General features: G+C 35.0%; 1 protein-coding gene across 4 annotated transcripts in view; it reads left to right on the top strand.

The window, feature by feature from the left end:
- Rfx3 (regulatory factor X3) overlaps positions 1-17,560 on the top strand; it is a 349,065-nt gene that overhangs the window by 297,790 nt on the left and 33,715 nt on the right. For all 4 annotated transcript variants that reach the window (XM_029567638.1, XM_017800265.2, XM_029567639.1 and 1 more), the window contains 3 exons: positions 1,826-1,923; positions 5,170-5,319; positions 12,011-12,219. In XM_029567638.1, coding sequence (XP_029423498.1) covers positions 1,826-1,923; positions 5,170-5,319; positions 12,011-12,219 — 457 coding nt within the window. The remainder of the gene's footprint in view (positions 1-1,825; positions 1,924-5,169; positions 5,320-12,010; positions 12,220-17,560) is intronic.

Consider the following 17,560-nt stretch of genomic DNA (forward strand, 5'->3'; position numbering starts at 1 on the left):
AAAAAAAAAAGTCTGCAAATCATACAGATTTAAAGTAAGCTTGAAGCTCTTATAGTCTAAAATACATTTATCTGAAAATGAAAAAAATAAGTGTGAATTATTGTATAAAAACTCAATTGGTAATTCTTAAATAGATAATTATGAGTATAATTAAGGTGGCCTACACTACCATCATAGTACCAAAAAGTAAGTACTTGAAATTATTTAATGTACAAAATAGATGTTTTGTATTCTCCTTTCTATCAAGTTTGTCCAGATAAAATAGAGCCCACTTGAAATGTTTAATAAACAACATAAAGAAGTTCTTGGGGTCCTTTTAAACTAAATAGTTATTATATATGAATTGTAGGAAAACTGAGAAATGGAAATAGCCGATTGAACTTTAAACGAAGTCTTACCGATCTCAGAGGTTGTTGTTTGTCACTCTTCTCATTTCCATTCATGCCTGCACTCCATGGTCCTAGTACATAACACAACACAGCGCAGTGTTTTGCTTTTTTGTTTTTTCTTTTTTGGCTAATGTGGGAAGCTATGGAGATGTCAAAAGATGACTTCTCAAGAGATTTCTAAATCAGTATGGTCAAGAGTCTGTCCTTCTATCCTAGTCATTATTTAGGCCATTTCAATATCTTCTGCCATTGAACCAATTAAATAAGATTTGTAATCAGTTAGTTTTTAATTATAGTGATGATAAATTTTGTATATTTTTCTAAATAATGTATAAGAAAAATTACTTCAAAAGCTTGTTTTAGCAAAAGTAACAAAGAATCATGTCACTCATTAGAGCACAGAAAGAAAAAACTAAGATTTTAATCCTACCATTATATTCTTAGGAGCAGTTGGCCAAAAATATAACTTATTTCTTAATGTAGATTGCAAATTTTTATGTCTACCACATTGCATGGATTCCACAAAGATTAATTTTATATTATGGGTACTTCAAACACTTACTTATTAAACATCCGAAACTACTCCCACAGTGTGGACTCATGGGCACAAAGGAAGTAGAGTAGCATTGACTGACTGAAGCAGCCTCAGGAAGCAGACTCTGTGCTGTAACACAGCCAGTTAACAGTGATAACAGAAGATGATTCTGATCACTTTATGACTATGATAAAATTCTGTCATGGGACCTGTCCCTATTTCAGACTTTAATAAATATACGAAGAATATAGTATCTTGGTAGTATCTCAGTAAAATTGCTCTCTATGACAACAATTTTATCACACTGATCTTTTAGCTCTACCTACCAGATTAAGTGGGAAATAGTCATCCAAAATTTTCATTTAGGCAATTCTAATTTTTACCCTATTTTCAACAAAGAGATAAATATTCCACTTCATATGTTGTAGTTTAAATACTTGCATAGAGAAAAACAAAGCTTTGCATTGTTTCATTTTAACCAAAGATAAGAAATAAGGTTAAGAATTTGAGATCAAAATGAAAAATTTACAAAAAATATTTTCTGCCTTTGATCACAAAGATATTCGTGAAGAATGTTTTGTCCAAGATAGAAAACCACATAAGTATATTCACAACTGGTATATGTTGCCATAAGCAAAAATATTTGAATGCTTTCATTTTCCAACAGGTGTCATAAGTGTCTAAGAACAAAATATCTTTAAAAGGGAAAATAGCCAAACATACCATCCTTAGATATTCTAAGAAGTTAGGAATTAATGTTACATTTTTTATCAATGAAAAATAATATAAATTCCATTCTATGTTAGATCAGATGTTATTTACATATATTTCCCCTATTCCAGCATTAAAATTAATGGTCTTTGATATCTTTATTGTTCTACCTTTATTCTTTTTCATTTAGGTGCCTTGACCCAAGCCATTCGAAATTTTGCAAAAAGCCTTGAAGGTTGGCTTTCCAATGCCATGAACAATATTCCACAGAGAATGATACAAACCAAGGTATAAGTTATGTTAGCGTGTGGTGTGTGTGTGTGTGTGTGTGTGTGTGTGTGTGTGTATTTAGGAAACCATCTTTCAAGTAAAAAATTATCTCATAACTGATCTTTATATATAAGTGATAGAATATCATGCAGAACTGTAGCTATGGATGTTCCAGTCCAGAACTTTCCGTGATTGCTAGAGAATTCTACCTCCACATTATCTTCTCCTGGCATGTTACTGTGAGTTAATCTGTGAGCCTGTCTCCATAGAAAGACTGGACTGAAACTGTATTCTAACCTAAATTTAGAAATAAAAAACCACACTTGTGGCTTTTGGTAAGTGGCCATATCCACCACTCAACTCCAACAATGTATCTTGTCCTTCAGTTTGGGGAAAAAGTTAATATACTAAGGGTCTTATAGCTGACAAGGTGCTCTGAAGCCACAGGTAGCTCCCAGTTCTTTCTACTTTGGCTTAAACTTTCAATAAAGCTTTCTATCCCTAAAATATGTAGAAAGCAACATTTCACTGATATGTTGCCCTAGCATTGTGCTGCCAATATAATGGAGTCAACCATATTTATCTATATAAATTTTAATTTTAAATTAAAATGAAATAAATTATGATTTTTATTTCCATACTCACAATAGCTACATTTCAAGTGTTCAATAGCCCCATGTCGCTAGTGGCTACCATTGTACAGCACATATATGAGCATTTTCATCATCATAGATGGTTCTCTCTGTATGTTCTGTTGTTGAATACTACATTGAGGTAGGCAAAAAAAGAAGATGCTATAGCATAGTGTGGTACCACATGCCTATAACCCACAGGTCTGTAATGCCAGCACATTAGATACTGGAGCAAGAGGATCATGAGATCAAGGTTAGCCTGGGCTATATAGTAAGGTCAAGGGTATCCCCAACATCAAAAAAAAATAGAATATGCTCTTTTTTATTATATTTTATGATTTTTATATTTTTATGTGTATGCGTGTATTGCCTGCATGTAGGTAAGTGCACCAGTGTAGTGCAATGCCCGCAGAGGACAGAAGAGGCTGTCGGATCCCCTGGAACTGGAGTTTTGGATACTTTTTAGCTGCCATGTGGGTGCTGGGATTCGAACCCGGGTCTTCTGCAAGAACATTCAGTGTTTTTAACTGCTGAGCCATCTCTCCAGCCCCAGAAGATGCTCTTTGATTGTGATAGAAGAATCTTTCTAATTTGAAAAATCAGTTGTATTCATAACAATACCTCAAGTAACCTGAAAGCGGTTCCCTTCCCAGTGTCATCAGATTAAATGCTATAGCAACCTGCCTGCAACACTATCTCACTAATTTAAGGGTTAATCTGGGTGATTACCATTCGCAGGGTAACTTCTGCTCTTCTGTTGTTGCTCATATGCAGTTGTTTTCAGCTGAGTACTAAGCCAATGAAGACAGTTTGCCATGACTGTGGAAACAACTTTTTAGTGACTAGCAGTAGGGACTGGTTGCCCAGGTTTGTGTCTTACCACTTAAATGAGTTTCTGTGCCACCTCAAGGAAGCTTTTTAACCTCTATAAATCATAACTTGTTGAGATGATGGCAATTAAACAACTTAACCTGGTACCTGGTACATCATATATACTCGATGAATCTGAACTACAAAAATGGAAGCACATTTTTAAGTATATGTGAGCTTTCACTAATATTCCATTTAGGGCTAGCACAACTGTGTCAAATGAGCCACTTTAGCTCAGTCAACACATTCTTCTACTCAACCAGATGACTCCAGATACATGTTCCTTATGTACTCAAAACTTTAATGCAATAGTCTATATTCTTATTACTACGTTAAGAGTTTTAAGATATTTTTGAAAGATTAGAGCCATTATGTCTACTGTGTATGTAACGTTACCATAAAATCATGAGAATTAGCTATTTATCTAGAATTTATATGATCTTTGGTATCTTGCAACACAAACTAGTTCATTCAAGATCCCATTAATGGTCAACCACTAGGGGATGTAGCTCAGAGGTGGAGCAATTGATTAGCATGCTTGAGGTCTAAGGACCAATCTACCATAGTGAGCAAAAAGGAAAGAAAGAAAAGAAACAAATGGTTTATGCTTATGCAAAAGGTGTGGGGAATTACTGAAGAAAGCTTATTTCCAAAGATGTGAACAGAGTTGAGAAAGCCAAGGAGAAATGGTTTAGTAGCTCACAGCTAGAATAATGGGTATTTATCAAGGAGAGAGCACACTGTAGGGAATGAAACTCTGACAACTCTTCATTTCCTTTGGTCTCCAACTAGTACCTGTTCTTGATCAAATCTAACTGGAAGCCTAAGGACACAGGAGGAGTTAATGCCATTCAGGGCAGACTTCCTGGGAACAGAGAACAGTAGAGATGAATGGAAAGGAGATTTCTGAAGGGCAAATGGAAATTTACCACATCAAATTTAAAGAAACTTGGAGCTGGAAAGATGAATCTGTGATAAAGAACATTTTTGTTCTTCCAGAGGGCCCCAGTTTTGTTCCCAGGACCCACATGGTGGCTAACAACCATCTGTAACTCCAGTTCCAGGGAATCCAACCCCCACTTCTGGCCTCTGAAGGCATTGCACACATGGTGTACTTACATACATGCAGGCAGAACACTCAGACACATAAAATAAAAATAATGTTTTTTAGTTCAAAGAAAATTGAATTTTGAAAAAAAAAGTTCTTGTTACTGGTCTGATAAATTGATTGGGTAATAAAGGCTATGAAATTCTCATTTCACCTTAAAGTCCCCAGCTTATGAAATAAAAGTCATAGTGGTGAATCTGAATGATAGTACTATGAAAACTATTTTATTCAAGTAATAATATAGAACTTCATAGCTTGCTTTTCCAAATAAAAAGAAATGTTTTTATTTTTCTACTTTCTAGTTTTCCTAAAAAGAGTGGGAAAAAATGAAAGCCAAATTTTTTCTATGCTCTTAGATAAAATAACTTCTTGATGTAGCTGAGGAGTTACTTGTGAGACTAGTTTAATTAATGCTGCACTCAGATGTCAAAAAATGTGGGAGTTTGTTTTAGTTTTGACCTCGATATACACAAAAAGAAATAATTCTTTAAGAAATGTAAATGTTACATAATTTACAAGTAAACTCTTACCAAATGATTTTGAAATGTATCAAAGATTTAACTGATGTGAAACAATTTGAAGATTACAATGCTTTCTTTTATGAAAGGAAAAAAGAAAAACAATGCCCATCTCAGCTTCCTTGGGTTTCTATAGGTTGCCGCTGTAAGTGCCTTTGCCCAGACTCTGCGAAGATACACATCGCTCAATCACCTGGCCCAGGCAGCTCGCGCCGTGCTTCAGAACACTTCCCAGATCAACCAGATGCTCAGTGACCTCAACCGTGTTGACTTTGCCAATGTCCAGGTATTCTGTCATCTCAAAAATTATGTCTTTTAAATAAAGGTATCGATTAGTTCTTCTAAATTAGGAACATAACATCTCTTTTCAAAATCTGAAGTATGCACAGGTTGAAGCTATCTTCCAAATATCCTCAAAGAGGATGTTGTGCCCAGATATGACATTACTGAGCCTTTTATTGTAAATAAAGACAGCCAAAGTTTATTTTCCTAGAAAGCAACAGAATACATCATGAATTTGCTGAAGTGTTAAAAGGATAATAAAGATTAGAGGTACTGAAGTTAGGCAAGAAATTAAACTATTCTATATCTGTGAGAATTTGAACAAGTTACTCCACTACTCTGCATTTCATTTTCCCCACTGTAATGACGACCTCAGATCACTTATGTAATTTATGTATTCAGTAATGTATATATAGCCTTTGAAGCAGAGAGTTTTCTGTTATTACAGCAACCTACCTTCAAAGAACTAAGAACAACTCTATTTCAAAGTTTACTACAAAGTTTATTGTAGGTGCCTGGGAAATTTTGTTCACTTAAAGAATTAACTGAAGTAAGTTTGACTTTGATAGTCCAAAAAAAAATTCTCTAGCCTTATTTACTCTCATACATTACACTTGGAAAATTACAAATTTATTGGGGCTGGAGAGATGGCTCAGCAGTTAAGAGCACTGACTGCTCTTGCAGAGGACCCAGGTTTGGTTTCTAGCACCCACATGGTGGATAAAAACCATCCATAACTCAGTTCCAGGAGATCCAACTCCTCAGGCATTGCACAACATGAGTGCACTTACATACATGCAGGCAATACACTGATACACATAAATATTTTAAAAGAAAAATAATTTAATAATGACATAATAGAATTTTAACAAATATCTCATTTATAAAGCATAGCTGATTCTTATAATATAAAAGTGAAAAAATTTCTGCTCTAAAACATGAGCAATAACTAAAAATATGCCTAAGTTGGGGCCAAAGAGGTGACTCAGCAGTTAAGAGCATTGGCTGCTCTTGCAGAGGACCTGTGTTCAATCCCCTGCACCCACATGGTGGCTAGCAACCATCCATAACTCCAATTCCAGGGAATCCAATGCCCTCTTCTTTTTTTAAAAAAATGTTTTATTTATTATTTTTATTTTATGTGTATGAGTATATTGCCTGCATGTCTGTGAGTGCACCCGTGTCATCCAATGCTGTGGGAAGTCAGAAGAGGGCATTGAATTCCCCTAGAACTGGAGTTAAGGACAGTTCATAGCCACCGTGTGGGTGCTGGCAACTGAACCCAGGTCCTCTGCAAGAGCAGTGTTCTTAACCACTGAGTCATCTCTCCAGTCCCCCAGTGCCCCCTTTTGACCTCCACAGGCATTGCATGACAAAGGCACACTTACAAACATGCAGGCAATACATTCATACATAAAATAATAAATAAAATGTTTTAAAAATATATCTAAATTGAACAAAATCCAAATTTTACATGTTTGGAGTTCAAAAGAGTCCATCAAGAAATGTGAGGAGAATGTTAGACTCCTATCTTTTAAATAACTTGTACATAGAGTATATAAAGGGCTATTGCAACTCATTATTTTAAAGACTACCTGATTTGAAATGGCAAAAACATCTAAATAGACATTTCTCTAAGGAAAAGAGACAAGTGGCCAATAAGCATTCTTGTGCTTAACACCATTAGCCACCAAGGAAATGCAGTTTAAAACCTTAAGGAGATACCATTTCATGCACACTAAAATGGATATGATCAAAAGACAGAAAATATCAGTTTTTGTCCCTGGAGAGCTGGAGAAATTAGCATTTCACACACTGCTGATGATGGGAATTAAAAGTGCCACAACCACTTGAGACAGTCTGACATTTCCTCAAAAAGATAAGCATAAAGTCACCATATGACTGAACAGTTCCACTTCTTGGTATATAGCCAAGTAAATGGAAATTGTCCACACAACAGCCTAGCGGAGTTGAGTGATCCTAGCTGAAGTGCTTGAGAAATGTTTGGGTGTTTTGAAATTTTGGAACATTTAATAGACTTTACAACATGATTATTCATAATCCAAAAATCTGGACACCAGAATGTTCCAAAACACAAAAATTTTGAGCATTCAACATTCTCAGTGTTTTCCAAATTTTGGATCTTCGGGTTGAGAGGCCCAGCCTATGTTACACCATTGTTCGTATTAGGCAGGCATAAGGGGAAACAACTCAAAATACATTGACTAATAAATAAACAAAATGTTATTTATCTATGCAATGGACTATTAGGAGTAATAAAAGGAACTTAAACCTTGATTCATATCACAATCTTGATAAGCCTTGGCAAAATTATGCTAGTTCAGTGAAAAAGCTGGTTGCATACTTCCATCTATATGAAGTGATGTGAATGAGTGACAGAGACTTGTGGCTGCATCATGGTGGGGATTTGAAAGACTGGGAGATAACAAATAAAATGGGTGTAGAGCTTCTTTGGGGGAAAATGAGAAAGGTTTTCATTGATTTCAGTTAGAGATGCTCAACTCTGAGTAAACTAAAGGTAGCTTTAAATAATAAACTTTCAATGGGTAAGTTTACAGTGTAGCTATTAAAATAACATTTTGTAAAAAAAACTAATTATTAACTACTTATATTTATAAGAAATTTTAATCTCTACATCATGTCTAGCTTTATTATTTAATAATAAATACTAATATTCAAGCTTGGACAAATAAGTTTGTTGTGTTCATTCATTGTGACTTTCATGAATTAGGCTTAAATTTCTGATATATACTTTTTCAGTTTCTTTTCCATCTATCTGTCTGTCATCTATATGTATACAGACAGACTGGTTACATTTTTACCTAAACACATAACCTTTACCATAACAAACTGTCTTGGGTTTACAACACCATTTACTTTACATATTTCAAAAGATTTACAAGAACTCATTTGCTAAGAATATTGTAAAATTATATTTCTTTAAAATCTGTACTTTTAGTATTTATTTCAAATATTCATTTTAAAAAGATATATGTAAAAAGGACCTTAAGAAAAGTTAAGGTAAAACAACTTTGAAGTCAAACTGGTAAGACAACTCCCAGTTTCTAGATGTAATTTCAGCTTAGTAACAGAAAATACTAATTTCAATTAATATTTGAGGAAGATTATTAATATTCTCTTAGCATTTTTTCATGTCTGTTTATGTGCTGTGTTGAATCAAATGTGTATACAAAGGAGTTCTTCCTTGCTCATAAACATTGCTCTTGAGGACATTGCTGTATATAAATGGTCAAGTATGTGTCTACTATTTATCCTGTACTCAGCAACTTTGAGATTACCCTTTCTCTTCCGTTATGGTCAACTGTCAAGGTGTTCTGTGTCCATCATTACAGTCATTAGTGCTGAAACCTATATGATTAAGCATCTCCTCTTAAAAACAACTTTCCTTTCCTTGGAAGACCATAAACATAGTGGTTAGCCATTCATTTCACCTACATTTTACTTCCTTGTTCATTTTAATGACTGCTCGACTTAGCATATTTCCTGTTTAACCTCCTTGTGTCTTTTTTTGTTCCAAGCTTAGACAGGTTTCCTCAGGGTACCCTGTTTCCCATTCCATCTTGCATCACTTTCTCTGTCCATTTGGAACTTGCCACTGCCTCTTCTAAGATTAACCTCTATAAGACTGACAAATAAAAGGGTCAAATTCTTACAATAAAGAAACTTCAGTTTGAAACAATGAAATTACATATGGAAATATTCCAGCATGCTAAGAGGGTGGAAGTTCCTTTCAGGATATCTCTAAATCTGTTCTTACTACTTCATTCTCTTCTCAATAAGTCCTTGTTTCTTTGTATATTCAAGACAACTTTTCTATTGCAACTTAATTGGCTTTCTTTCTTAATTAATTCATAGTGTTACAATGGTGCTGTTCTTGTATAAATTTTCTTGTATAAATCAATTTTCATTCACATTATAGATTAAATAGGTTTGGGTGTCCTGACCTGATAACCTGATCATTCAGTATTTGAATTTCTATATTTAAAATGCAGTGTAATTTTGAAGTTCCTTGCTATTTACCATCTTGGATATTATTTTTATATAAGCTAAAACATCTTTAAATGTTTATTTTTAGCTTTTTCAGTTATAAAATTAAAATATCTGAATTCTTTTAAATATTGTATTTATTTTATTTTTATTTTTTATGTGTATGAGTTGATTGCATGTGTGTAAGTACACTCATGTCATGCAATGCCCATGGAGGTCAGAAGAAGGCATCAGATCCCCTTGAACTGGAGTTATAGATGGTTTGTTAGCTGCCGTATGGGTGCTTGGGAATTGAACCTGGATCTTCTGAAAGAGCAGTAAATGCTTTTAACTACTGAGCCATCTCTCCAGGCCCAAAATACCTGAATCCTGGTCACAAAGAAATATTTACAGTGTAAACTATACTGTCAGTGTGTATTCTAGAGACAAAGTAAAATAAAGTATAATACGAAAGTCTTTGAAATCCATGTTATTAAGCTGTGCTCTTCTCTAAATTAGGTTTTAGATTATCATCCTATCTTGACAAAAAACATCTTCAGATAAATACTGAGTTTGATTGAGGGGGTAAGAAATGAAATTACTCCATGGATATCTGTAAGTTCCTCATCCTAGTATTGGCATACAAACAAAAACAACCTCCTTACATGGGGGATATTTTTTATTTGCAAAATGAAAAGGTTCTAGAATTTTGCTGTCTAACAGGTTCATATAAGTAACATTACTGTATGTATACAGAGAAGGGTTTAGTGAAAAAAAAAAACAAAAACACTTAGACACCTCACTGTGTAACTATTATGGTGCTTTAAATTCTTCTCTGGGAACTCATGGACTCTTAAACTGACTTAAAATTTCCAGGAAACATTTGACAATATTAGAAATTTTAACTGTTCTTATATAAATCTATCAGGTTGAAATAAGTAAAAATGTAAACAAAATGTAGTGAACAAGTTTTCAATTACAGCTTTATTCCAGTAAAAAATTAGAACAAATAAATATATAATTATATAGAATTGATCATATAAATCATAATATATGCATGCAATAAAATAAATTCACTTACTGAACAATAAATTTCTATATTTGCCTATGTGGGAAAATAGTTTTATATCATTAACAAGCAGAATACTACATAGAACATATTATATGATCCTCTTCTATTTTAGTTATTTACATATGCATAAACATAAATAAAAATAAAAACAAATGATGTGTAACTATGAATAAGCATATAATAAATATATTAAACATAACATGTATGCATAAATAATATAGCATATGCATGTGGTGTGCTTTATATGAGTGAAAAACTTGAAGGATACGCTGTAGCTATTTTTTAGTGCTACCCTCTTAGAGAGTCTTATTTCTTTTTTGTTATTCATATTTTTTCTATATTCACACTTCAGTGTCTTTACAATTGGTATTTAGAGGGTAACAACTGAAAGTATTTATGATTAATGAGATAAAAGAAAAGAGGATAGTAGATGGTATCATCACCTGAGATGGAAGAGAAGCTGCAAGTTTCCCTGGAGAACTGAATGCATTGATTTGGGAACAGTTTGCATTTGAAACGCCTCTAGGTTGGAATGACCCTTGAAGAGAAAAATCTGTGGGATCAGGAGAGACGCTGGAACTAAAGGGATGAAATCATAGATTTATTGAAATTGTGAATTTGAATCAACTTATTCTCTAAGAGTATGTAGAATAAAGGCCATAGACTCTTTTCAGGAAAATTTCACTTACCTATTTTATGCATAGGGTAACGGAGACTCACACAGAACAAATAAATTGTTTAAAGTCAGTTTGGTAAATTAGGGCCTCAGTTAAAATCTCTGTCTTTCGACTGTCAAGTAACATGTTACCAAATAATTACGTTTTGATCTTGAGGAACAGATTATTTTTTCTTTTTATCTTAAAATACAGCATGACGCAGGAAACATCATAAAACTTAGACCACCACAGAAAAATAACTTTAAAAGTTCCTATTTTTGTTGCTGTCACCAAACATGAAACTTCCCAACCAGAAGCAGAAGGGAAATTACAGTAATCAAGTTTCTTGGCAGGTAGCATGTCTGCATTTTCTCAAAAGAGGTTTTGTTGTTGTTGTTTTCAGTTCTGTGAATTAATTTGCATTTGTAGTTTTGCCTTGATAGCCCTTGAGGTTTCTGTTCCCGATTGGTAAACTCACACAGCATATGTTTCTACCTAGTACCATTCAGTGTTTGTTTTTGTGTTAATCTTGAGGGACCACTTTTGGCCAATTGAATCCATTTATTCTTCTTGACTTATTCTAAGTCTTCTAAAATGGCTTTAAATTTTTATCTGTTAAGTGTGGGAGAAACTTTAAAGCAGTATAAAACTAGGGGGAAAAACAGCCCCTTGCAGGTTCAGGCATCTGCCTTCCTTAAGAATTTCTCCTTTCTCACAAAGCCTAGCCAATATAGAAAAAAGTCACCACACCACTTCACAGGATGAGCAAGGACAAATACTAAACCCCTAAAGCTGGCAGTATACTTAATTGCTGACAAGTATTTGTTAATGTCTTAATTCATTTAAATTAACTCTTTGAAGTTTTCTTTTATTAATACATCCCCTCCTGCATCTAATATGTGTGCTGACACTCAGTGCAAAGCTGCAGAGTTTAACTTTTCAACTGTGACCTGTTGCAGGAGCAGGCTTCCTGGGTGTGCCAGTGTGATGACAACATGGTTCAGAGACTAGAAACAGACTTCAAGATGACGCTTCAGCAGCAGAGCACACTGGAGCAGTGGGCCGCCTGGCTGGACAACGTGATGATGCAAGCACTGAAGCCCTATGAAGGAAGACCCAGTTTTCCTAAGGCCGCCCGGCAGTTTCTGCTAAAATGGTCTTTCTACAGGTAGCATTATAATTGTCCCTGAATTTTTTTCAAGTTCTGAAAATGTTTATACGCATGCTTTCAGATCAAAGAGAAGAAGTGAGTTTGAACTTTGGACTCTGCGATTCAGTGACTACAGTGCAGGGAAATGAACCAGGAAATTTATGGAAACGAACGTTTTGCTGGGAAAGGAAACACTTGCTCAAAGCCTCCAAGTTTTCAGATAGTATCTGAGAGTCCGTCTAGATGATTGGTTCAGCAGCAGTCAGATAAGGTCTAGAGGCCTCCCTTTTGCCCCTACCTTATTGAGGATGCTTTCCTGCAGGCTTAACACCACTCTTCTTTTGCTCTCTCTTCAGTGATCCTCAAACTCTGGTCATGAGACCAGTAGCATCACAGCCACTTAGACATGTTATAAGAGCAAATGGTTAGGGTCCCTCCTCTGTATCTACTGGAATCACAATCCATGGAGGAAAAGCCTAGCAATCTGTGCTTTAAAGTTCTCCAAGGAAAGCTGGCTGTAGTACTGAGCGCCTTTAATCCCAGCACCTTAGAGGCAGAGGCAGGCAGATCTCTGTGAGATCCAAGTCAGCCTGGTCTATATAGCAAGTTCCAGGCCAGCTGGGGCTACAAGGAAACCCTGTCTCAAAAAACAAAAACAAAATTCTCTAGGTGAAAAATTTTCCAGTGCATAGTCGGAACTACCTAGTAAATTTCTTAATTTTATCAGTTATAATTGTTTTTAAACCTGGCTATAAATCATAACTTAGATTTTTTTAAGTTCATAGCTACTTATGAGACATACTAATTCATTCTTGTGTTTAGGAAGTGTCGGTTAGGATTGAGGATAATTAGACTCAGTGTTTGTTCAATGTAGGTTCCCAAAAAGCTCTTTTGGTGATTCTGGTGCATAGCTAGTAATCTAATAGATAGTAATGTGACTTATAATAATATATACCACTTTTGGACTGAAATACTTCAAATAGAAATGTATGTGATTTTTTTGGTTTTAAATATTTTATTTTATTATTTTTATTTTACGTGTATGAGTGTATTGCCTGCATGTATTTAAGTGCACCCATGTCATATAATGCTCATGGAGGTTAGAAGAGGGCTTCAGATACCCTGGAATTGGAGTTAGGGATGGTTGTTATCCGCCAAGTAGGTTCTGAGGACCGAACCTGGGTCCTCTACAAGAGCAGTCAGTGCTCTTAACTGCTGAGCCATCTCTCCAGCTCCAGAAGTGTGTGGTTTTTAAGACATAGAAAGGGAAAGGGCTTGCTAATTATATGGTACATGATGGCAAAACTGGGATCCACTATTTGCCCCAGGTCTGTCGCAAGAGCTGAAAACAGCATTTATGGCCTGTGTTGGTAATATATATGTAGGATGGAATTAACAGATGGACTCCTATTTCATGTGACAAGTTAGACAATTTGTATTTTTAACTCTAGCTTTTTTTTTTTCCCTGTAGTGAAAGTTCATGTATTTTCTTCTTTATACAATAATAGCCCCACTTACTTTGGACCTAGAACTAAGAGGCCTAATTGGTCCTTTATTTAGATTTCACAGTCATGTGCATATCAGAAAGTAGTGAGCATGGGACATACTGTGCTTGGGTACACTGTGGTTGTGGTCTGGTCATCATTGGTGAGTTCAAAGCTGATTATAAGGAAGAAGCATTTCAGGTGATTGACAATACTTAAGAACCATTCTAGTGTGAACTCCCTGAATACAGACTGTAGAACTTCTACCTTATTTTGACTACCTTTGTAAAGATGGAACATTTAATTTTAATTTGAATGGTAATTGTCTTGTTTTTTTTATTATAAATGACTCAACTTATTTCACCCAATTCTTATTTTTTAGTAGAGTTACAAACCCACTATATATTTTAAAATAACATTAGTCCTGAAAATAGCTTTCTAATTTCTAGCCCAGGGTCAAATGCAGTGAAAGAAAGCCTGCCAGTTCTTTGCTATTCATTTATTTTTGTTTTTGTAGTAGTATAATTCTGTAGTTTTGCCTCTCACATATTTAATACCATTAACTCATGAGAGTTTAGAAGCACATTATTAAGGTATTGTGACCACCTCTATGGCACACTGTGTGTTTCAGTCATGCCAGGACTAGGTTTGGATGGGAGACCTCTAAGGGGAATCTGGAAAGCACTGCCGCAGTATCCTCAAAGAAGATGGAGAACAGCAGTACCATGGAATTCGAAATTCTAATTCTGAAACTTTTTCTAAGATCTTAGATTTTTTCCCACTTGCCTGAAAACCAATATTTTATTCATCAGATTTTTTTCTCCGAAAATATGTGTGCTCCATGACTCATGAATGAAGCAGCAGTTATTCTGACTGGCTCTTCCAAAACTCACATGACCAAAGACAGAGTATCCATCTTCTGCATCAATGAAAGCAAAGTGCTTTTTCCCCCTTATTCTTTCTGTGTGGTTAGTGTCAGGATTGCCCTCACTTCTTCCTGTGGGTTTTCCCCTACATTTAGTTGACACCATTTTAGAAATACACCTCTGGAGCCTTTGTCTCCACAGAGACCTATTGCAGGTATCCTGAAAAGAAAGAAAATTACTTGTATTTCTTGTTCTCTGAAGATATACAAACCCAGTAGATCATTACTTGCCTTCCCTCTGTCCTCCCTGAGTTGGGGATAATTGGCTTGTTATTATTAGACACTATTATGGTTATTATTTTCATTTCAAAAAGACTTGAAGACATACAGTTCAGGGCCACAAAGGAAAGGCACACTCAGACAGATGCATACCTCCTGCTGGTAGACAGAGTCAGTATCTGAACTTTTTACTGAGACTTAAAAATATGTTGAGTAATGAAAAATTCCATCACAAACCATCAGAATTTAGGGTGTTTTTTAATGTTTTTATCATTGTAAATGCCAAAAGTTGTAAATTTGCAAAGACCATTATCAATTTGGCAGTCACATATTGTAGATACTTCATGTTCTAAAATCAGATCTTTATTCTCATTATTTCAAAAGCTGTGTTTTCATTTTCCTGCACAGACACATTAAAAAAAAAAAACAAAAAAAAACTGGCAATGACTCCTGTTCACAGTTAATTCCTGCAGACAGACTTTGCCCATTGGGGGTCTCCACTTACCTAAAGTGGCTTTGAATGTCTGACATTGACTTTGGAAAATACAGAAATGCAAAATTTATGTGGGCCATTTCTTGGCTTCTGTATTTTGTGGATTACACAAGATGACATTCCTACGGGCTACAGTAAAGGTCATTGAAGCATTCTGTGTTGGGGGGAGGGGGTTAGTGTGTGGTTTGTTCACGTGCATGTGCATGTGGAAGCCAGAGGTTGATATCAGGTGTCTTTCCTGGATTGCTCTCCATCTTTACTTTTTTAACCAAATCCCCTCTTTGAATCTGAAGTCCATTCATTTGGCTAGACTGACTCACCAGTGAGCTGCAGATATCTGTCTTTCTTGTCCAAAATGGGGCTATGTGGAATCAGGGTCAAAATAAATAAATAAATAAATAAATAAATAAATAAATAAATAAATAAATAAATAATAAATAAGATGAAAACAAAATCTATAGCTAATACTATTACTTTTAAATGGGCACGGGAAACATGGTTTACCTGAAAATAAGCAAAATATGAGTCTTCTAAAACCCACTAGTCTTTTGAATCAGTTATAAGCACTGCTCAAACAGATGCCATGTGGGGTCAAGGGGTAATGCCCTCACCTTTCTTATAGGAAAGTTGTGATACAACCTCAAATTTCCAGAGGTTGAATGTCATATGTTTGGGTTATATGTTGTAATTTTTACACCATGAATTATATGGCTACATAAATTATAAATACTCAAAGGTATTTCTCATCTATTATAAAATAATTAATGTTTACAACTATGGTTTTTAAAGTTGATTCATGGTAACTTAGCAACATGAAATTCAGTGGAGTTAATTTTATACCATATCTTAACAGAAGTCTAAATTGGACAATACAATTTCCAATTAAACTGTTAATTGTGTCATTTAGTACTGACATTTAGGGTAGAGGCCCAGCAGAGAGAGAATGAAGTAGGCATAGAATTGATAGTACATTCCAACTGATACTTCTCTAAATATGAATTCCATGACATCCTTACTAGTTTTTTATTGTTGTTGTTTTCTTTGTTTCTTTTGTTTTGTTTTGTTTTTTGAGACAGAGTCTCCTTGTAGCCCCAGCTTCAAGAGACCAGGCTGGCCTTGATCTCACAGAGCTCCACTTGCCTCTGCCTTGGAGTGCTTGGATTAAAGGCACCACCATGCCTAGCCCTTATTTGTATTTTTAAAAATATCTCAATATTATGATTGCAAGTCAGATTTTTTTAATTATAAAATTTTCTACATGTACATTTTATGTTGAAATAAAGCAATTGCCTAAGTAGTCCAAAATTTCGAAGATACTTGGAATAAAATCCAAAGGCCCACATAGTCCAGCTTTTAAGGAGCTCCAGACTCTATCATGTATTTTTCTCCTTGCCCACTCTCCTCTTGGCCTTGCTATGAAATCATTAAATTTAGCTCTATGTTAAAGTCTCTGAAATACATAAAGAGTGAATTCATTTGTTTTTTTTTTGTTTTTTTTATTTACACAAATAATTTATTGAGAATTTCATACATGTATATAAGGTGTTTTGATCAAATCCATGACCACTTCCTCCTCTCCAAATCCTCCCATATTTCCCCATCACTTTTTTTCTGATAACATCATATACTCTTTTTTATTCTTTGATTGATTGATTGATTTTTATGGGGCTTTTGGCTACTCTAACATTCCCCCCTCTGAAGAGGTAACACTAAAATCTTTTAAGGATTAGATACAAGCTCCAAAATTTTTTGACATTTTTGGCCTTTGGAACAGAGTATGTTGATAATAGTCCCAAGGACATTTTGACTTTTAGCCAAGAAACTGGCTACTTTTCTTTGGGGTCTTTTTACCCTAACTGCCTAGCCAATTCCTACCTCCTATTCTTATCATAGTATCCTCTAAAGAGGTTACCCAAATTGCCAATAGGGAATCGGGATGCAGACCGCTCTAGCTTCTTCCATCCTGAACAGGGATGCAGGGTGAGGCAGTTGAAGTACCCCTTCAGTGGGTCTATCCAAAAGACTCCCAAATTGTATAACTCTTATCTCTAGGGGGAAAAGAACATCCTTGAATCATGAATAGGAGATATGAAGGAGAAGTAAAGGCAAGAGTAATTAGCATTACATGTTCTAGACAGAGAACTAGAAAAAAGTCAGAACAGGGCAATTTTCAAATGTTCATATGAAAGTCCACTGGAATTTCTTGACAAGGGCTTCCAAAAGCATCCCTCTATTGGG

Source organism: Nannospalax galili, unplaced genomic scaffold (assembly GCF_000622305.1).
Source record: "Nannospalax galili isolate Female #2095 unplaced genomic scaffold, S.galili_v1.0 scaffold241, whole genome shotgun sequence".
Classification (NCBI taxonomy): domain Eukaryota; kingdom Metazoa; phylum Chordata; class Mammalia; order Rodentia; family Spalacidae; genus Nannospalax; species Nannospalax galili.